General features: G+C 36.6%; 1 protein-coding gene across 1 annotated transcript; it reads left to right on the forward strand.

Annotated features, from left to right (window-relative positions):
• Positions 1–542: 542 nt before the first annotated feature.
• Positions 543–23,278, forward strand: LOC149065757 (actinia tenebrosa protease inhibitors-like). The gene is made up of 9 exons (XM_089254059.1): positions 543–624; positions 5,635–5,808; positions 6,628–6,819; positions 7,645–7,818; positions 8,975–9,160; positions 11,315–11,500; positions 16,059–16,241; positions 22,679–22,858; positions 23,139–23,278. The coding sequence occupies exons 1-9, from the start codon at positions 570–572 to the stop codon at positions 23,144–23,146; spliced, it is 1,338 nt and encodes a 445-aa protein (XP_089110185.1). The 5' UTR covers positions 543–569; the 3' UTR covers positions 23,147–23,278.
• The last annotated feature ends 270 nt before the right edge of the window (positions 23,279–23,548 follow it).

Here is a 23,548-nt window from a genome sequence, read left to right on the forward strand (position 1 = left end):
GTGCGGGATCCCGGGAGAGAAACTCTAGTCATGTTGCTCCGATTTAGTTTTACCTCCGCGTCAGGAAAGTTTCTGACAAAGACGAATCAGGTACGTAACTTGCGACACCCCCTAAACATTCTTTGGTACTTCAGGCGAGTATTTTACCGACCTAGGCTACCGCGCCCTAGTTTGTTCTGAATGCTTTCATCAAACTTTGAAATACTGTATTGTACTTTCCAAAGTTATTCAAAAGAATACATGTAGTATCTTAAGTGAGCGATATAAAACCAAAAAGTCATAGATAATGTCTTTGACATAATCAATTGATGAAAGCAGACATACTTTGCATTTTATTACCATGATCACTATTTCGAAACACTGCCTGTGCTTTCAATAAATATAATCGTTCATTCATGCCCATGTGACATTTCGCTTCTGTGCTTATTTCGCTTATCAAAACACAGCGAAAGATACCATTTGATTGTGGAAAAATACTATCAATATTGCACCTGTGCTTCAAACAAATATTATATAAAAGAATATTTGGTAGTTATTCGGTCACTTCTGAAGTCAATAGACCGATAAAAATGAAGTTGGTCATTTTGCTTTGCGTTTCCCTCTGCTCCGTTTTTGCGGCTAATGGTGAGTATTAAGAAATAATTATTTATCGATATATCTCGTCGATTACTTGGGTGCTATCGAATTATTTATTAATCAGTTAAAATGATACGAAAATTATTAAAACTGAGCAGTTTGTCAATATGAGTTGTGTTATTATAATTGAAGATTTTCAACTCACGCTTCGGAGGATTATAGAAATAATTCCCATCGTAATACATTATAGTGAGTGTTCTCACATTTTCCGATATAGTACTGAAGAAATAATAGAATGTCCGATATAAACTGAAGTAATATACGAAAAATATATATCAGTACAAAAGGGAAATTGAGCGGTAATGGTTCACTCCCGTGAAATAATCAATAGATTTGGGGAAATATAAAAATTAGAATTTTTATACGTTACCCAAAAAAATTCAAAAAATTTGAATTCCCAAAATTTTCATCCCTCTCTGCTATAACGTAAAAAATATACCTTATAGCGTTTGAATGGAAGTTCGTCGAGATATCGATAAAAATTCTGGCTTTTTTGCAACTTTTTATATGCTAAAATGAACAAGTTTTAAAATAAATACGGAGGTGGTTTTAAACAGAGGCAAAAATTGAGAATTTCAATTATCGATATCCCGACAAATTTTTATTTGCAAACTTTCTGCCCAAATCTGCGACATCAACAGAGACGGGGCTAGATTCGATTAGATAAGTAAAGGGGCTCATACGCGCCCGATGCGGTTTAAACTCATCGGTTCTTTCGAATACAAGCGCAACTCCAGTTAAATATGCATCAACTCAAGGTATATCTGCATCTACACTATACCCATCTCCCATGGGGCATCCCTTGGGAGATGCCCAAGTGGATGCCCCATGGGAAGCGATGGAATGGACTAATGGGGGGAAAGGATATAAATTTAACTTGGGATCCTATGGGTTGGCTTAGCTGGGAGGGGATGGGAAAATTGTTTCCTTAGAAGGGAGATGAAACAAATAAAAGTTTGAAACGCTCTGAGAGATCTAATTGAATCCATTCCATCTCCATTGAAGAAATACTGCCACAAATGTGGACGAAAGTTTCCAAATCAAAAATGCTCTTGGCCAATATTTCTTAACCTATTTCAGCCCAGGGTCCCCTTTCAACCATATTTTCTTCTCGTGGCTTCCCGTACCTCATCCGAGAGGTACAGTTATCCACTCTCATCTAAGAGCGAGACTCTGTACTTTTCGAATTAATGAGCATTAAATTTCTAATGAACAACAATTTTATAAATAAGATCGATCTCTGGAACCAGGCACGGATCCAGAAGTTGGGTGATAATTCCCCCAAGAGTCGCATCAAATGTGAAAAATAGGTTTGTGTAAAATACGGGATGATTCAACTCACCTACACAATAAATCGAAACTCCCGACAATAGACATAGAATAGGACCTTATTCTTCAGGCCTCTACACACTAACCTGATGTGACGTGCGACCATGTCACGTCAGAGATGTTGTGAATTCTGATTTGTGGGAATTCTGTGACGTGAAAAGTCATTGTCACGTCATAGAATTCACCACGTCACGTCAGAGTAGTGTTAAGCGGTTTTTAGTATATTCTCCCGCACGACCCTAGGTCCACGCCTATCCTGGGCTAGAGTTCAATAAGATTCTTTCTTGTGACAGCGGGGAGGGGGGGATTATGCATGGCCATCTCAACATGATGGGTGTGATGTTCTGGGGGCCCCATACTGAGCTAGAAGTAACAGCTTACATACGTGCATACCATAGGCGCAGATAGACTTGAACGTCTGGGAAAGGAGCACGATGATGATTGCTGGGGGGCATGATGATGTCAATTCATATATACGCATATACATTAAATCAGTCTTCATCTTTGACGCTGCTGTATCTCCACCCATAACCCATAGTACTTACTTTCGAAAATTACAGTACCAGATCTCATCGTGTAGGCCTGGCTCATTATGGATATGACGCCCCGGGCCATGCCCACATGAGCCCATGGGTTAAGATGGCCCTGGTTCTATGGATGGCTCTGAAGGATTCTGAAAGTACTCGTATTTTTTCCCTATCATAGTATTTATTATGAAAGCTTTATTTCTTCAGTCCCTTCACCCCTGTGGTCATGGCTTCCCCTTCATCTGATTTTCACCCGTGTCCCCCCTTTAGAATATCCCAGAACCACAAGGGGACCCCTGCTCTAAGCTACGGCTATTTATAGTCCGGAGTTATTTTTTTATTTTTCATGTTTCACTAACCATAGCTAATGTATCACTTTTATTTTTCGAGAAAACCGTCCATTAATTTCATTAGAAAAATCACAAAAAAAAGTTCATAAACCAGCTTTATACTAAGGCCAAAACAAACAAAACGCCCAATAAAGTGGCCGAAAAAAGGTGCCTATAAAAATTATGGATGTCAGATACACTGTATCTAAATACAGTAACCCAAAGTAATACTTATGATAAAATATAATACTGCTCAAAAAATTATGTGTCTAAAGCCAGGTTTTCCTAGGAGCAGGTTTCTACAGCGCGTGCAGCGTGAAAACGCTGATTGGTAAAAAAAACCTGAATTTCAAGTTTTTAACCAATCAGCGTTTTAACGCTGCACACGCCGCAAAAATTCTACTCCTAGGAAAACCCGGCTTTATCCAAGTATAATGAATATAAATCGTATTTCTTTTAAACGTGTGAATTGTGGTAGAATCAGAGCGCCCTTAGGGGTGTGCGACTTGTGCGGTCGCACAGGGCCCCACACTTATATAATTTCATTCGTAAATTCTGAATTTTCATCAATTATGGAATTCTGAATTTTCATCAATTATGGAATTCTTAATTTTCATCAATTATGGAATTCTGAATTTTCATCAATTATGGAATTCTGAATTTTCATCAATTATGGAATTCTGAAATTTCATTAATTGTGAAGTATTTTTCTTTCATTTATTCTGTTTATTCTGAATTTTCATCAGATCTGGAATTATTTCTCTTTCATTTATTCAGAATTTTCATCACACAATTCTAGAATTTCATTTATTTTTTTATTCTAAATTTTTTTTCGATTCTGGAATTCTGAATTTTTATCAATTCTGGAATTATTTCTTTCATTTGTTCTGAATTTTCATGGGTGCTGGGATTATATCTGTTAATTATTTTTCGCATTTTTGATTCGATTCTGAATTTACTGTACATTAGTTCTCGGACAATTTCTTTTATTAGGTCCCTATTTTAGTTGGTTTTCAAAAAAAACATTTCTTTCATCAATTTAAATTTTTGTTCGTAATTCAAATTTAATTGTGTATATTTTTTTAGCATGGAATATTTCAACATATTTTGTTATAAAGTATGAATTTTGGGATCTGGAAATTTTTCACCTCCGACATTTGCCCCAGGTACGTTTTATCTCCGGTACATTTCGCCTGCCCTGACCGTGTGAGTGACTGAATGTAAGAGTGACCAAGAGATTGGGTGGGTGACCGTATGAGTAACCAAGTGAGTGTGTAATTGACTGTCTAAGTGGGTGACCACACTCACTTGGTCTCTCATGGGTCACATACTGTATGGGGACAAAGTGGGAGTCATGTTCTGGTTTGGTGGTGGTGGTCACATACTGTCACTCACTCATACGATCACCCATCCAAGCACTTGTTCACTCATACGGTCACTCACCTCTTCAATTGGTCACTCATCTACTCACTTACCCCTTCAATTGGTCACATACGGTCACTCACTTGGCCACTTACACGGTCAGGGCAGACGAAATGGCCGATGTTGAATGCCAGAGACGAATAATCCAGAGTAAATTGTCAGTGACGAAATGTACTGGGGACGAAACGTGCCGGGGAGAAATGTCGGAGTCAAAATTTCCGTAAACCATGAATTTTTGGATGTGCCGATTCCACTTTCCCAGTCGACGCTCGTTATAGCGACCATTCCATTACAACGACCGTAAAGGTCGTTGGACAAGTCCCAAATGTTCCCGAATGTTTTCATAGAATGATCATCATATATGTTTTTATTTCGATATAATGACCCTCCTAATATAACGTCCGTTTTTGACGGGACGAAGGGGATCGGGCTAAGGGCCTCGCGTCTGGTAATGGCGGCTTTGGGTAGAATTCACGTTTATGTAATTGAATCGTAACGTTATAAATTTCTATGTAATCTTTAGTCATTTTTCATATACGATTTCCAAAAATATAAAGAGATAAAAAAGTTCTAGAATTCTCTGCGTTTTGATGAAGTACACCTGAAAATGAATGTCGTGGGAGAAATACCACTTGTCTATGTTTTATCAGTATTCCCCCATTACTATTCACGGAATACGCCAGCTGCACATTCAAGATATCTTTTATATAGTGTGTCGAATATGTTTACAAAGATGGAAAATTTTATAGCAAATGTATAATATTGAATTTCAAATGATTTCAATGAAATTTCTTATCTTGGATCAGCTTATTTACAGTTTTTCGAGTGATAAGATAGATACGCATACACGTGTAATTATCATTCCCATTTTTATTTTCCCCTCTTAATCTCTTAAATTCTTTTTTTTTTTGAAAGATTTCACAATCACATAATTGAACTTTAGTAAAAAAATTGACTTCATTTTTGAATACTTTCGCAATTATTGAGAATACAGCTTTGTAATCGTTAGTTTTTTTGATGATAAAAAAGAATGTGAAGGACCTCTTATAATCCAACAATATCCGACTTTGGTTTCAGAGTGGTGCTTTTTCCTTTGCCTATTCTTCACTGTGTTTCTTCCGGCGGATGTAAAATGAGACCTTAACATGCAGGCATCTTATTTCAGAAGAAAATCACTTTCTTACACATGAAAACAAAAACAACTAAACCAAAATGCCACAGCTGTATAAATAGTCTTGTAATAAATATATTTATTATCCCAATTATAATACATTATTTTCTTCAAGTATGCGTGTAAATAACATGAATTATGTATTCATTATTTAATGATATAATAGTGCATTCTTTCAAGAACGATGTTGTAATGTAATAAAAATGGACTTTTCCAACAGCCGATTTTAAGCAGACATGCGATGAAAAACCCAAATCTGGTCTATGTCTTGCTTATTTTCCTCGATACTACTATGATGCCGAATCGCAAACGTGCAAAAAATTCATTTATGGCGGTTGTCAAGGCAACGGAAACCGCTATTTAACCGAAGAGGAATGCTTAGCTAATTGCAAAAGTGAGTGATTATACGTACTTACAAATAATATAAAATCATTTTCTAATGCGGGGTGCACAACCTCCTGTCCGCGGGCTGAATGTTCCCCGCTACGGGGTTCCGTGCCTCTCGCGAAAGTTGCTCCAGTAAAAAGTATCAACACAACATGACAAATGCCCGGGCTGATCATATTTCTTTCGCAAATATACGGGATATAGCCTGAAAACTTGTCAAAGGCAAGTGAAGTTGCTAGTTACAGCCAAAGAAAATTGTCTAATGCAAGTAAAGTTTCCATTTAAAACCGAAAAATTTTCAAAGGCAAGTAAAGTTGCCAACTATCGCTAAAATTCATGAAAAATCACCAGTCGCGGAAAATAATGGTTACTTCAAGTGCGAAAATGTAATTCATGAAAAAATATATGTTTCACAAATACGTGAAATGAATATATTTGTTAAATCATAATTATGATAGCGTCATAATTGTCATAATATAGATTATGCTATAAATAGGGAAAAAAACAGGACACTAAAAAAGTTGGGATGGCCAAAGTTACGGGAATATCCCGTAAAATATAGGTCCAATGGTCCCTATATACCAGTTTCTGGCACGTGAGTGGTGGAAATATCGCAGATGTGGCTCGCGGACTGAAAAGGTTGTGTACCTCTGCTGCAATGAGTTTCAAGTTCAGCACAAAAAACTTTTCACCATTTTTAAACATCTACGTAACTTCTAGAGGAGAGAATTCGAAGATTCAGTGACGATATACGCATTTATAGCGATATTTTTCAATTGAAAGTTTGCATTTCATTGCATTTGTTTTATGCAAATAAATATTAAAGGGACCCAGCAGGCTGATGAGGAAGACAGGTGCTCTTTAGAATCAGAAACAGGTCCATGCCGAGCAGCTTTCCCCCGTTACTTTTTCAACAAGAAGACAGGGCAGTGTGAACTTTTCATCTATGGTGGATGCCAAGGAAATGCGAACAATTTTGCAACTAAGGAAGAATGCGACGAAAGTTGTTCGGCTTCTAGTGAGTATTACTTTCTCTTATATGCAGGTTTTATAAAGCCGATTTACTTTCGGTTTTCGGCCATGTTTTCGTTTGTAGTCACCGATGGCAAACTCTGTCATAGCAGGATTTCCAGAAACGCGTACTTCATTTAGTCAATATTAATTTCCATCTATATAATCAATTATGAATACAGTTCATATAATAAATGCATTATTTGTTGAAAGTAAATTAAAAATCAGCACTTCATTGTTCGTTTGATACCTTTTGGTCATAAATGTACAGGTGCGATGATGAAAGAAGTGCCGTCATCTTGTATAAAACACATTTAATTTATAAATGTTTTATAATTTAATATACTTTTATAATTTTTTATATTTAATACTGCATACAGCAGAAATAAAAAAAGACTATAAAAATAAATTATTCTGACAACAATCGCGGCCATTCACGAGCACGTTCGAAATCCAACTAATTGCACATTGTTGACGACTTCAGCTCTGTGGATGGCTTTGACCGAGTCCCTACAAAAGCATATCAAATTTTACAGAGAAAATATACTAGTTGCTAAAATTCTGTTACGCTTATCTACCATAACTAGATTTTGTATCACCATTATGGTTTTTCCCCCATTTTCACTACATTTTTGATGTCATAACAGAATACAGTAGTACTGTAAAAATAAATTTTAAAGAATCAAAGATAGGGGATCCATTTCTAAGCCTCAGCCCTTGACTTTTTATATTTTCCGTTTCTTCAATTTTTTACGATTTCATAGAATGAACTCTTATTAAAATGTTTAACGTGAGAACTATTAAAAAACAACTCACGAGCATATAATTTTAGGTTCTGGTGTGTGCGCTTTGAAATACGAAACTGGACCGTGTCGTGCTCGTATGCCCCGATACTACTTCAATTCGGAGACAGGCAAATGTGAATCATTCATCTACGGTGGCTGCAAAGGCAACGCCAACAACTTCAAAACCAAAGAGGAATGCCATAACCAATGTGCTTCCAAGGGTAATCATAAAACATATACTGAAAATATCACACTTTGATGAAATTTTAAGATGAGCTATATTTTTTACTTTTTTGTTGTCACATCACAAGTCGGCACTTTTTCATTTCGAATGAACTCTACGTTCATTATTCCAACCTCTCGTTATTTTGCCACACTACAGTCAGGATCATCTTGACCGCATCATGAAGCATTACCAGTCTGCCACAATTGATATTAATTGTAATGCATGGTTATCATGGAAACCCCTAGGCCATGTTCGGGTGTACTCACGCGTTGTAACCCTGCCATAGTAATTCATATCTTCTGATGAACCAGTTAAACCGAATCTTACAGTTTAAACCTGATTTCAAATCATGCAGAAGGAACTCCTGTTCGATTTTATGTTCGAATCCAGAGTTGCGCATACGAAGGCAGGTTTGCTAATCACCCCACTATCAAACAGCAAACGTGCATTGATCATACTTAACCTTGTCATAAGTTAGTTCAAGTTTTGAGATACCTTAACCCACAGTTTTTTTTCACAAATACCACCATGAATATCTTTGCGAGAATTTTCCAGGTCGAAACTGGTCTGAAAATGACCGTCATGTTTTGGTAAAACTCAATGGAATCCGACAGGCCGTAACTAGAAATTTCTTCCGGGTGGGGAACCAGAATGACAGAACAATAAAAAATATAACTTAACCATTGTTATTCTATAATAATCATAAGCCCCTTTCTAACATTTCGGGGATGGGACCTCCTGCTGCCCCCCCCTCCCCCCGGCCTTGGAATTCTGAGTACATTGAAATTGGATAATAAAGAGATGGTCCTCGATCATACAGCAAAAAGAACTACGTTGGATTTTAACTATCATTTAACTTGAATTGTTCATCCAGGACTCCAGAAACCATGATTTGACATTCGTATGTAATAATTGTATTGGTGGTAGGTACTTTCATCCCGAACAGTGATAGCTGCTACCGATCCAGTTAGCCACGGAGTATATTTGTATCAGTAGAAGGTTTGTCTAAACATTCTTGAGTCAAGAAAGCAATCAGAAATGGAATTTATTGTTCGAAGATATTCTATATTGTTATGTTTTTCTTTAATAAGCAAGATCAATATGAATGTAATTTAAAAAAATTGTTTTTGTAATACTATTATTAAATATAGTTGGAACTCAAAACACATTGATGTGCAGACTGGAAAAAGATGCTGGACCATGCAAGGCTTACGTGAACCGTTTCTACTACGACTATAGAACTAGCCAATGCAAAGAATTTGTCTATGGAGGTTGCAAAGGCAATGAGAACAATTTCCTCACTGAGACTGACTGCAGAAATGCGTGCGGACAAGGAAGTGAGTTTTTCTTATTTTTACAGTGGAGGCCCTTTATACCGTCACCCTTGAGGACCCGTAAAGGTGACGGTATAACGGAGTGGACGGTAAAAGGGGAGTGTCAAATAACAGAAGTTGAAAAAAAAAGACAATAAAGAAATACGGAATTGCAGTTTCAAGGGGAGAAAAAATTCAGCAGTAATTATAAGATCTCTCAAGATGGTTTCGGAAATCATTTTGAGCTCCAGCATGCTTCAGTCAAGTAAGCAATTCACTTGCTCATAATTTGGTACTCGCTGCTGTTTCCTTTGTTAGATGTCGAGATTTCCAACATGATTTCTCGAGATACTAGAACTAGAATATCGTTAGAAGTCCAGTTTTTCTCGCAAACGTTGTTGAAGCTAGTAGTGGCTTAAGCGAGTAGATGCGGTAGGTTGTAAGTAGCGGCAGCTTGGGCTTTCGCAGGACAAAGAAATTTTTAAAATAATTTTAAAAATTTTTAACTTCCAATATAGTAAAAATTCCAATGACATCACGCATCTGAGCATTACCTTGATGAAGAAAAGATTGAGAAAACTTGAGGGAGCAGATAGGGTTTGGGACCGTAATACCACAATGGCCCTCACAACCTGGAGCAGGCCCCACGGTCAGATTTTCACGGGCCCTTCTGTAGTTAATTTATAGCGTGAAAAAGCTAAAAATGCCGAGAATTGTCCCTGACCCGTCAGCCCCACCCTTGTAGGGGCCATGAATACCAGGGACAAGATTGTACTTCATCACAAGGGGCAAGTGTGCATTTTGGTGCCCTGAATAGTCATTTTTCGGGAACGGTCAAATAAAGAAAAAGCAAAAAAAATTAGGTTTCTGTCTTTCCCGGTCCTTGGAGCATAAGAAACACCTTTGTAATAAATTTCTTAATAAAAATCGCTTTGTCATATAAAACATCGTCTTTACAGGATAAGTGTAAGTAGTAATGGCTCATAAATAATCGCTGTTTTGTGGATTGAGTCATCCGGTGTAATAATGATAAAATAATTCTTGGGCCAAAAAAAAAGCGACACAACTGCTGTAAATACGAGACAGTTTCTTCAAAAGCGGGACGCATGGTCACGCACATTCTTCTCGGTAAACAATGGTGTATTGCTTTGTTTTAAAAAATAGGTTTGTCCCAGGATCCCCCTAGGCTAAAGATCTGTAAGCCTTCCGTAGGGGTGTCTAGACATGAGGCTTTGCAACAGGGTGGGTAAGCTCAAACTGCCCCTGGAAGCTCTCCGAGTTGCTATCTCTACGAGTAGTAAAAAAATACAGAAAGATAACGCATAGTCACTTTCTTCTACCAATTACTGCTCGTCAGTAATAAAAAAAACAGAACCACCACTAAAGCCAAAGCCAGACTCATCTCAAGGCTGGCTCAATACGTTCCAAGATTTCTCATGGGCAAGTATTGTAGCCGCTCCACCATTGGCAATGATCCTCAAATGCTGGAGGCTGGAAGGTATTGGAAAGCTGGTGGAGTACTATCCAGCTTCATCCCAAGTCAAAGGTGCCACCTTCCTTCCCAATCTTCCGATCCATCTGGCCACACATTGGTCGAAGAACGCGAAAAATCACAACATAGAGCGTGTTCTGGGAGTAAACATTGGGCCAGACTATGCCGCTGCTGCTTCTTTGCATCAGAAGGCTAATATTGGAAGAAAATATTTGCGAATGACTATTGAACCAGGCTTGACACGAGAGTGTGGCTCTGGCTTTATAGAAGACTTTATAGATAACATGATTACGTCGTGATGGCATTGATGTGTTTGTATCCTACTTTTTTGGAGGCGGCAAAATTTGAACCAATTTTGATTCAGCTTTTCAATGAATGAAAAAGCTGGTTTTTTCTGTTAATATAAAAAATATTTTGGCCATACAACATGGTTCAATAAGGAAAAAGAATGACACGGATAATATTTATATCAGTTACATCAATTAATGCTTTATAATTCAATTGAATAATTTTTCATTTAATTACAATTGAATGATCGAGTCCCCTTGTGGACCATTAGGTTGGTCGAAACGCTTTCTTAGTTGAGAAACGCTGGCATATAGTATTTTGTTTGAAATTAATAATTCTTTGATGCAATACATTAAAGAAAACTATATATAAAATATAATGTATATTTTTCAATACAGCTCAGAGACCATCTGACTTGGTGTGCGGTTTGAATCCCGATGCAGGTCCATGCAGAGCTTTCGTAACTCGTTACTATTACGACAGACTTACCCGTCAATGCAAAGAATTTGTTTACGGTGGATGTCAAGGCAATGAGAACAACTTCCTTTCCCAATCTGATTGTATGTCTGCATGCGCGAACGACGGTAAGTAGATGATACAACCAAGGGTGAATTAATGTCAGCTCAGAAAACATTTGGACCTTAAAAAAGCACAACTCAGCACAGCAATTTTTTTTTCTGACGTAGGCTAATATGGAGAAAGGGCTCATCGTAAATTATAGTTCATATATCATTTAAGTGAATATAGTTTATAGACATGGAATTTGGATAATTCGAACGCAGTTAATTCAAATTTTTGGATAATTTGAATTTTAGAGGAATTCTCTTTGAGTTTTTTATTCAAATTAATGTTGGGAAATTACCTGTTTAATTCAAATTTTTTTTCTAATGTTGTAGATATTTCGAAATTTGATTCAGATACGTCATATGCGAAATGTCTTTTCAGAATTCCTGGCAAAAATTCTTTCAACTTTGTCATTTTTTTCTTTATTCCATGGTTTACTGATATTTCCCAGAATATAACATGTAGTGCCTGAGTGGCATGGTGGTAAGATGCTCGTCTACCATCGTGAAGGTTGTAGTCAGGATCCCGGGTTCGAACCCAAGGGAGGATATTGATAAGATATTTTCCCTAACGAACTCGAGGCGACCACCGATAGACAGCGCCTTCACTTCCACCCCATCTCACTAATGGCAGTAAATTGCACTATAGCGATATGGCCAGAGTTGGTGTTTGGTGAAGAAGAATATAACATGTAGCCAATATTGAAAAAACTTCAATCAACAAAATCTGAACTTTTTTTTTGTTGCTGTTCCACACACGAAGCAATGATTTACCGTTAATAGTTTTGTAACCAGTTCTACACACAATATGCCTTTTAATCTGGCTGAATTCAATGGTAGATGCATTTGCTACTTACTCGGAAAATACAAAAGTGTGGATGTGGTAATCAACTTTTCTACAGACGAAAATGGAGTGCTGTAATCCCAGTCACTTGTCTGGTGAAAATGTTTTGGAGATTCGTGCCTTTTTAGCATCATTGTTAATTTATTTTGTAATATCAATGTAGCTTCGCATCATTTTTCACCATGTCCAAACGAGATTCATATATGCTCGTTCAACTCTATAAAAAAAATTGTGGTTGACTTACGGATACGGTTAAGAAGTACGAAACAGTCACATTGAATCTTTTCATGAAAAAGACGAAAACAAATCTAAGGAAGCAACAGAGGTTCCTATTACTTAGAGAAGTTACGGACATGTTAGAAAAAAATTCAACTGTTGAAGCTCGAAAATTGCATCGTTCATTCTCTACATCAGGACCGAAGCCAGAAATTTCTTTCGGAGGGGGACAACTGATGTTTCGCGGGGAAGGAAACCAAAATGACCGAACACAATAGACTTAATTAACTATGTCGTTCCATAAAAACAGCCATTTTTCAACATTTTGGGGGGGGGGCTGTTCCCTCTCCCCCCTCGCTACAGCCTTACTATACATCAACCTGAAGATTTGTACAATGTTTAAGAGAATCTAGAAGAAAGCAAATAGAAACTGAAAATTTACAAATGAAGTCGTTTTCGTGATCGTAATATATAGGTTTTATACAAACACTAATTGCAACAACGAGGAAATTGGCTTAGTAAGTGGTAGTATTCAATATATACATTTTTATATATTTGTTAAGAGTTTTTGTGAAAGTCTAGTCATCTTATATGAATGTGAATTGGATAACTTAAATTTTCAATAATTCGAACTTTTTCTCTGCCCCTTGAGTTTTGACTTAACCAAGTTCGACTGCATTATATTATTAGTAATATAGTTTATATATTTTATATAATTATAAATTAAGTTTTTCTTTTTTCATTTAAGGCAGTACGATTCAAGCTGTCATAATTTAAATGATATTAGACCGTATTTCCCAGGACCGCAACCGGGGGAGGCAGGTGGATCTGGTACCCCGGGCAACGGACCAGATGGGAGGGGGTGCAAATTTTACCCTTCAACCTCTACTTCAACATTACAAGGGAGCACTAAAATGCATGCTTGCCCTCGGCTGACCAAGCATCTAGTTGCGGCCCTGGTGGTACCTCGAGTTAAGAGTAAAAGATATTCGTTAAAAATGCGTAAACTTGCGAGCTTGAAACGTATGATAAAGTGCTCGCTTGTTCAACTAATGGAAGCTGATAGCGATTTTGAATTTTTTTTCCATTAATGAGCGATGATTTGCTTTACGAACAAAAGTTTTGTGCTTTGTTTATTTATTGTCACGTTACCACAATGGAGCTGATGGTTTTTCGCTTTCCTCCACACAAGAACTATGCAATTGTGGGTAATATTTTCCCCTATAATCTTTGGTCAGCGTGCCTAACTCGAAAAATTAATACCCGTGTACGAGCGTGGCTATTTATGATACGAAACTAGATGTCGCTTTGTAACCATGCGTATGGGGGTTTGAAGTTGTTTTATAAATTCTGTTTGCCCAGGAGTTGACCGTAGACAAACTGATGGATCTCCATTTCATGTAACAGCAAGAACTTATGAAGGGTATCTTTTCTGAGGAAGAGAGAAGTGCCTCACTTCAAATAAGATTAGAAAGATGTGTAAAATATGTGGGAAATTCTGAAGAAAAGACCAATCAAATAAAGCTATAGCAGTGTGCGAGCAATGAATTTGTCCAAGAAAAATGTGAATTCTACATTTCTGAGAAATCCTAAAAAGGAGGCAAAAGCAAGTATCATTAGATAATTTGTCTGTCTGTCTGTTAATCATTGTCTTTTTCAACGCCACACAAAAAGAATGTTTGCGGAAAAAATGAGTCCCTAAAAGTCGTCCAAAATAATTGTCGTCCTCTTCCGTCAAGTTTAGAGTAAGTTAATTTGTAAACATTAATGTATTGCACGTTTATTTATGGCATTATTATATTATATATTTTTTGTATTATTTATCATATTATTATTATGTTGTATAATTGGATGAAGATGTTTTTATTAGTCATTTTTATGTGAATGAATAATTGTGGAAAGAATTATGCATATTTAAATTATTTCCTATGGGGGAAGTTTGATTCGAATATCGAGCGATTCTGGTAACAATCATGTTGGCGGAACGAATTAACCTCGTTAACCGATGTTCCACTGTTTAGACATAATTAAATGTAAACTAAAAAAAAAATAATGAAAATTTCGAACTGAAGAAAATTTTAAATCGAGAAAAAAAATAATTCAAAAACCATTTAAAATTAGCGCTTAGTGAAAAAACTGTCTAAAATTAATGAAAATCCAGAACCAAAAATAAGCAAAATAATTGACAGAGTTAATTCCAAAATTCATTAAAATTCAGAATAAATGAAAGAAAGAATTCCAGGATTGATGAAAGCTAAAAATTCAAAATTGATGAAAATTCAGAATAAATGAAAGAAAGAATTCCAGAATTGATGAAAGCTGAAAATTCAGAATTCTAGAATTGCGATAAAAATTAAGAATATCGGAATTGAGGAAAATTTAGAATTTATTAAAGACAATTCCAGAATTCGTGAAAATTCAAAAATAATGGAAAAAAATTATTTTGGAAAATTATTTCTAGATGAAAATGCAGAATTCCAGAATTATTTCTTTCTGAATGAAAATGCAGAGTTTCAGAATGACTGAAAATTCAGAATTTATGAAAGAAATAATTCCAGAATTGATGAAAGAAATTATTACCGTAAGTGCGGGCCTCTCAAAACGCGGGACCCGGTGCAACCGTACCTATCGCACATCCCTAAGGGCCGCTCTGGTTGGAACTTTCAACATGCTCCCTCAAACAGGTCGATCACTCTCAGAATAGATGAAGGTTCCACTTGTATTTCTTAAAAATTGGGGTGAGGGCGAACGACCGGTCTTTCTAAAAGCATGAGGGCAATCGACCTACACCCGAATTTTTTTTACCAGAACACTCTCATTTTCGTTAATTTGCTCTACATTGAAAATTATCACTCATGAACATATTTTTTTAACAAAACGAAGCTATTTGTTGTGTCGAGAGTTGACTGTATTTACCATATTTTCTTGCATATATCTCCGGACGAAATAATCTTAAAAATAAATTTCTAAGAAAAATAGAATCAGGAGTATTTATTATATGTAACTTTTTTCCCGGAATGATTTCCATTTCTCAATATTTCATTATTGGTGAATGAAATTCGCTTACACGGATTATATATCACATCTACAGATTAAATGCCTCCGCGGATTATACGTAGGAAAATACGTTAAGTACAATATAATTGTGAGACTTGAACTAATCACGAAACTAGGGTTGTAACCAGGATTTTCAGGGGAGGGGAGACACAATTTTGACGCCCCTTTCACAGTAAAATTTGATGATTTTATAACAGGATTTTTGTTTCTCAAAAAACCAAGATTCCGGCCCGGAACCATTTGCCCATGCCACCCCTCCCTAGTTCCAGCCCAGCACGAAACAAAAATGAGAAGTGAATGCATTAATAAAAATATTTCATAACGATAATATTAAGCAAATAATGTATATGATTAGAACATTATGAAAATGAATGATACATATGGCGTTTCCAAATTGTGAACAAGAAAAACTTACAAATTTTGGAAAGTAAATTAATTTTCCTTCTTTGCTCATTATTACAGTCAGACCACCGCAGTCACTTGTATGCCAAATGGAAAAAGATCAAGGACCATGTGATGCCTATATACAGCGATATTATTACGACCATCTACTGAAACAGTGTAGACAATTTGTGTATGGTGGGTGCAAGGGCAATGAAAATAATTTCAAAACTGAAGCTGAATGCCGTAATACTTGTGGTGGAAGTAAGTATATTCATTCCAATATTCAATAGATCAGCGTTTCTGAACCTATGGTCCGTGGATCAGAAGTAGATAGCATAGAGGTGGTCCGCACAGGAAGACTTGATATAATTTGATTCTAACTGAATGAAAAATTCAATTATTCAGTTGTTGTGAATGATGCTAGTGCTTTCTATCTGGGTTCATATAAAAATTATACATTCATACTTAGGTTCACCATACCTCTAAAAATGCAGGAAATTAGGTGCCAATTGCCATCAAAAACTTTGCCACTGGTGAACAAAATCATCAATTATAGTTAAAATTGCAGAAAAATCATCAATGGAGGGAGAAATGAAGTGTAGCGCATAGGAAAAACTTCGAACCGTAATGTGGGACATAAGTGGTCCATCGAATTGTTTCCGACATTTTACCGGTCTTGGGATTCAGAAAGGTTGGGAAACGCTGCAATAGACAATTTAAGATGATATATCATACATATACAGTACTAGCTGTTACCCGCGGCTTCGTTCGCGTGGATTTTGTAAACCGAAAATTACACGCCTATGATTTGCCCATACAACATTTGAACACTATCATGATCCCCTTGGAGGTTGAATTTTCAGAAATCCCGTCTTAGTGGGTGTCTACATTATGAAATATAATACTAACAAATTTCTTATTTATAGACTCAGGGGTTTCAGCTCGGCACCATGATTGCCCCATATACCATATAACCCCCTGAAAGGTTGAAATTTGAAAAGTTCCTCCTTAGTAAGCCATAAAAAAACAACTGACTAAATTTAATATTTATAGCTTCAGCAATTTCGGGTCAGCGATGATTATTTCATAAAACCTTTTAATCCCCTTAGGGCTTGAATTTTGAAAAATCCCTTTTCAGTGAGTGTCTACATTACGAAATAAAAATACTGACCAAATTTCATATTTTTCACTTCAGCGGTTTCGGCTCAGTGTGATTTCTCTATGTAACCTTTGAACCCCATTATGACCTCTCCTTGGGGGTCGAATTTCGAAAAATCAATTCTTAGTGAGTCTTTACATCATGAAATAAAACTACTGACCAAATTTCATGTTTATAGCATCAGCGGTTTCGGCTCAGCAATGATGAATCAGTCAGAACATGTTATTTTATATGTATAGATTAGCTCTTACGCGCGGCTTCGCTCGCGTGGATTTGGTAATTTGAAAATTACTCAGCGATGATCCCCCATATAACATTTGAATTCCTCATGACCCCCTTGGGGGATGAATTTCCAGAAATCCAGTCTTAGTGTGTGGGTATCTACATTATTAAATACAATACTGACTAAATTTCATATTTATGGCTTCAGCGATTTTGGCTCAGTGATGAACTCCCCCCCCCCCTTCTTAGGGGTTGAATTTTGAAAAATTCTTTCTCAGTGAGTCTACATTACAATACTGTTAAAAAATACAGACCAAATTTCAGATTCATAGCTTCAGTGGTTTCGACTCGGCATGATTTCTCCATGACCCCCTCGAGGGGGGGGGGGACGAATTTTGAAAAACCACTTCTTAGTCAATGAATATAAAATGTTGATGTCATGAAATAAAACTACTGACCAAATTTCATAAAAGAACAGAAATAGAACACCCTTATGACCAGAGGCGGATTTAACACACCCAGAGCACAGACTTCTAAAGGGCCCCCCCAAACTTCACACTTTTTCTAATTTAAGGGGCTCAATATTTTCTTTTGCGCCCGGGGCATCGACCGACTTTAATCCGCCACTGCTTATGACCCTCTTAGGGGTCCAAAGTTTTTTTCTCAAATTCTGTGAATATATTTATACAATTTAACGGGAGCTTTTACAATTTTAACTGTTATTTGTTTTTCAAATTTCAACTTCAACAGTATGCACCTTTTCCAAAAACCACCAAAATTTCTTTACATCATTTTAATTTTTTAAAAATCCTTCCATTTAAGCATGCAACCCCTTAGTGCTGAGGCACATGCAATGTTTCAGGACATTTAAACAAGTGGTGTTTGAAAAAAAAAAGTTTTGAGAAAAGTGCATTTTAATGGAAAAATTAGCATATATGTCTTTCAGCCGTTTATATTAGAATAGTGTAAAAATACTTCTAGTGCAGCAGGTAGAACAAAAACTCACAAACACAGACAATTTTATATTTAAAAATTGAACAAATCGAAAACGTGTTTCTGTCAAATTTGCATACCCCTACCACTTTAAAAGCAAAGTAATAGGTATAAAATGCAGGGGGAAAAACGGCTCAAGTGATTTTTTTCATAAATACTATAGCCCAGAGAGATAATTTACTGCAGCTTGTAAAAAAACTTTTTTTTAATATTTCTTCATTCAATACTATATCCTATAGAGGAAAATTCGGATGGGCAGCATATATTTTTAGTAATACGTGTGTTCAAGAATATGAGACTGGAACAGAAGGGTGGTAAAATTTGTATAGCGTACAGGCAACAAAACCACAAATACACAGTGGTGGAGGCTAGCAAGCACTTAACAGTATTTTGTAGCATGGGGCCGAAGTGAAATCAAAATATCTCCAACACAAGGGGCAACAAAAGTGTTTTAGATTTATGGGTGCTCTGTTGAACTTTGTGTACGAAACTTTCATTTCTGAATTTATCCTAGGGTGCTCGGCCTGGTGCTGAACATGCCCTTCCCCCACAAAACAAAAAAACAATTTCGAATAGTCCTGGGTCCTCTCAGCTCCATGCTCCCTTCTCTCAAGGGCAGGGCCATCTAAGAGCATCACAGGCCCCCGGGCCAAGTGATTTTTTGGAGGCCCTATCTGGCAAATTATGGAAAAATTCAACTACTTCTCATTTTTCTGAGGCCCCTATTCTCTTGATTCCCCCGGGCCATGCCCAGGTGGGCCCATGCATTAAGACGGCACCGTTCAAGGGTGGGGCTAACATGGCTCCAGCCCTGCACCCAGAACGATTCTCATCTTTTTATGGGCGGCGTATTTCAGTAAAAAATATGTGTTTGTTTTTTCACGCTATAAATTAACTAAAAAGGGGCCAGTTATCTGCGGACAAAAAAGGTCCCAGCTTTGGGGTCCTGCTCTAGGATGTGGGGGCCATGGTGCTTGACACCCAACAGCTCTAACACCACCAACCCCCTTTCAAGTCGAGCACTCACGTTTGAAACACTGCAGAGTAATATTATGTAGTCAATTAGATGTGTTCAGATCTGCAGGTGCTCAAGCGCAGAATTGATTCAGAAATGAAATTTATTGATCCTCAGATAAAGCTTAAGACAAGCACCCACAGGTCTGAAACACTTCTAAAATGCCCCAGATCTATCATAATGATGAACAAAACAAGAAGGCAAAATAAACAGTTAAACGAAAAAAATTATGAAAATTACACTTTTTATTGGAGCTTCACATTATTCTAATCAATCATATTTCAATAGACATTAATGGGATACATCAAATTTTTAAAATAAATTGAAGGCACTGAACTAAAAACTTATGATAAGTTGAGAGTGAAAAATGATCTTCCCCTTTTAAAAATAAATTAAAAATATAACAACCCCTCTTACATAAGAATAAAATTTTATCTTTCCCCATTATTGGATCATGTAGATTACCTGAAGGTGCGTTAAACTGTCACGGTACTTAAATTTATTTAGTTATTTATATTCTAAAAATATTCAATCCAGCAAAACACATGCTAGGTGTAGGAAAAAGCGTGGTTTGTTTGGGCTTACTTAGTCAGCCCATAGGGTTGACACAACGGCTTCTTCAATTTTTCCCTGTCATGCCATCTCCAGTAGTTTTTTTTAACCTCCTTGGACTGCACTAGTGACCCCTGTTCAATCAGAAAATTCCTTGTTGATAACAACCCACTGTGACCTACATTGGTGGCTCGAGCTCACCTGCCAGCTGGGTGCAAAGCCTCATGTGCCGCCTTTGAGGAAGACCCAGGTGGAAGGTTGAAAGGGCTTTAGCCTAGGGCAGAGGTTCTCAAACTGTGCACTGAAAACCTTTGTCAGGGACACCATGCAGTGGTGGCCATGACAAAGGTTTATTGGAGAAATTCTTTGTTAACCTACTCTGGGGGCCACAGATAAGCATTAAAAGGGAAAATGGTGCTGCAGGTGGCAAAAGTTTGAGAACTCCTGGCCTAAGGAAACTCTGGGATAAACTTAATTTTTATCCAACAAAATGAATTTAATCATGTCCTGTTTTTTTGGTCCAGTGTATTCCATCGCTCTCAATTATGCCAGATAACTTTTTCCACATTGCATCTCTCATTGATGAGCCACTGTGATTTCTCTCCCTCGTTTTGGGGTTGAAGTTTATAATTAGAATCTGAAAACTTCAACCTAGAACATGAACTTTGTTTATGCCAAAATACCTACTCCAAGAGGTTCCTTAGGCAGAAACTAGGGGAATGAGAGCAAGGCCATAACAAGGCTGGGACAACCAGGGAACTGCCCCAGGGTCCCGAGCAGAATAGGGGCCTGAAAAATAATCTACATTTATTTTTTTTTCTTTTATGGGGCCCCCCAAGGAAATATCTGCTTCAGGGTCTCGAGAGGCATGCTAAGGCCCTAAATAAGAGGGGTTCTGGTGCTCCAGGCTCTGGACAAGAGAGAACTCAAATTCTTACTTTGTCTTTATTTTTCTGCTCCTGGGGAACAAAAAATGCACACTTGCCCCGTGTGATAGAGTTCATTCTTGTTTCTGGTATTACAGCCTCACCCGTCTATTCCCTCTAGTTTTTTCTTCACATCTTTATTGTCAAAGTATGGCTCAAAAGAGTGACAGCGCTGGTGCTTGTGAATTTTTATTATTTAAAATTCTAAAAATTTATGTTTAAACAAAAGATTAGGCTGGTGCCCCTTACAGCGTGCCTCATGGGTGCACTGCACCCTTTATTTAAGCTGCCCCAGTGACCTATATTGCACTCGCAATTCTATCTGATTCAAGTTCTACTTCTGACGTCTGACTTCTCTGCTACCAAACTTATATTTTCTCCTATTCTTTCTTATGCAGCTGAGGCCTGGGACCCCACACTTCTAGTAACATCGACAAACTTGAATCTATCCAAAATAAATTCGCCTGCTTCATTCACGACTGCTGGTCATCTTTTAGTTCATATAAATATCATCGACCCTATATATCAAGATTAAGATTACACATGTTATCAGTGAGCCAGAGGGGATACAATGAACAAAAACACTTTTAACGAACAAAAGGCTTGCATGATGTCATGCAAAACATCAGATAGTTTTGTCCTAAATTCTTCCCATTGACTTACTGGAACCACTGATTCCAACTGGCCTTTGAAAATTATCGCTCTAATCTTTCCCTCAAAAGTTCAAAGTTGGTTCTTTGAAAACAAGGAACCATTCTTTTGTTATTAGATACACAGAGAAGCAACAAACAAAGCTAACAACACAATTGTTGCCAGAAGAAAAGTTGTTAACAATAAAAGTTAAATCAAATATATAACACACCCCAAAAAATTATCAAGATACTAAGCTTAAATTATACTCTAGCAATATTTAAGCTATCTCAACTACTAACACTAAAACTATTAGGCCAAAAGCAAAATAACACAAATTACAAAGAATACCCGAAAACAATTCTAGTCTGTTTGCTGACACTACTGCCGAAATCACCCAAGAAATTGTATAGCAGAGAAGAGCAGAAAACAACAGAATGGTAGAAGATAAAGAACCTGATATTCCCTCTTATATGAGTAGGTAGGCAACAATTTGATTATGAACAAAGAAACAATGGAAAGACCTGACAGAGGTACAAATGACAAGGAAATAAAAGCGAGGAAGAAAATAAACTGATCAGAAAATATACAAATGAAAACAAAAAGAGGAGAGAGGAGAAAGAAATATAAAAACACTTGTCTCAAAAACCCAAGACAGTGGTCCTTCATGGGAACAAAGCGATATCCAAAACTAAAATTGCGGTGCTAAAACATACCAACACAGAATACTGAACATAAAATCAAGAAAAAACACAGAAAGAGAACACTGGATAGATTAATCTGAAAAACAAAAAACATGCTAATGAAATCATACGAGGACATAGGCGGAGATAGACTTGAAAGTTTGGGGGGCACGATGATGATTGCTGGGGGAGGGGGCATGATGACAACGATGTAAGTTCATGTATACCCATATATAATGATCAGTCAGCTCCACCTTTGAGGGGGCAATGCCCCCATTCTCCCATATCTCTACCTATGCATGAGGACGAAAAAAATCCAGAGACAGCATACAGACACCACTCAGTTGAGGTCCTGCTATGCAATTTCGGTTGGTAGCCAACAAACGGAGAGCAATAAGAACAAACTCATACTTTTAATTAATTTTTTTTGCTCTAGTAAAACTCAACTAAAATGTATGCTAAATCTTTCCAGGAAAAACTTTTTAGTTTCTTGCTGAAAATACATTATTTTGTTCTAGCTACACAACCTAATACTGGCACATGCAATGCATCACCAGATACTGGATCATGTCGTGGATCATTTACCAGATATTATTACAATCCAAAAACAAGAAATTGTGACACATTTATATATGGAGGCTGTGGTGGAAACAGTAATAACTTCAACACTTACCATGACTGCATGAAAACTTGTGGAGGTACTTATCAATGATACTCATATATAGCTGCATTAAAAACTGCAAATATCCATAACTTATTTTATTTTTAGGTTTTGAATCATTATATTCCCTAAAGTAAGTGTTTTGCTGATCTATTTATTTAAAAAAATATGCATTCCTTTGAATTTTCAAAAAATTTTTTCTTACCAATTCATTTTAGCTGAGGCTGCATTACTCTCTTAAAAAAATCAAATTCAAAGATTGTTACAGTGATTAGCTTCTACATGGTTCAATAATAAGTTTTTTCTCTTCTTTTCAGCAATCTAAGAATGGTGACAATTTTCTGAGAACAAGACTTAATTACAAATAATTCTGAAATTTACTTGTTGTTCGAAAAATTATGATACTCCTATTGTACTCATTCTTTCAATGTATATTGAATGTTTTAGCATATGCCCGATCCAAAATATATATAATATAAAAGAAATGTTAATAAAAAATATATTGAATTGCAAAAATGTATTTTATTTAAGAGAAACATTCAAATAAAGTGTCTATGTTAGAATAACAGAAATCTAATTATTTACTTACATTACTGGAATGATATTTTTTAAACTTAACATGCCACATAAATAATAATGGACATTTGCCTCATATTCAATTTTCTTAAAAGAATGAGTTCAGTCTCTTCAGTTTGTAATGATTCTAATTGATGAAAAATACATTGTT

Source organism: Pholcus phalangioides, unplaced genomic scaffold (genome assembly GCF_987345545.1).
Source record: "Pholcus phalangioides strain wild (caught in Gottingen) unplaced genomic scaffold, Ppha-v1.0 ptg000039l_1, whole genome shotgun sequence".
Lineage (NCBI taxonomy): Eukaryota > Metazoa > Arthropoda > Arachnida > Araneae > Pholcidae > Pholcus > Pholcus phalangioides.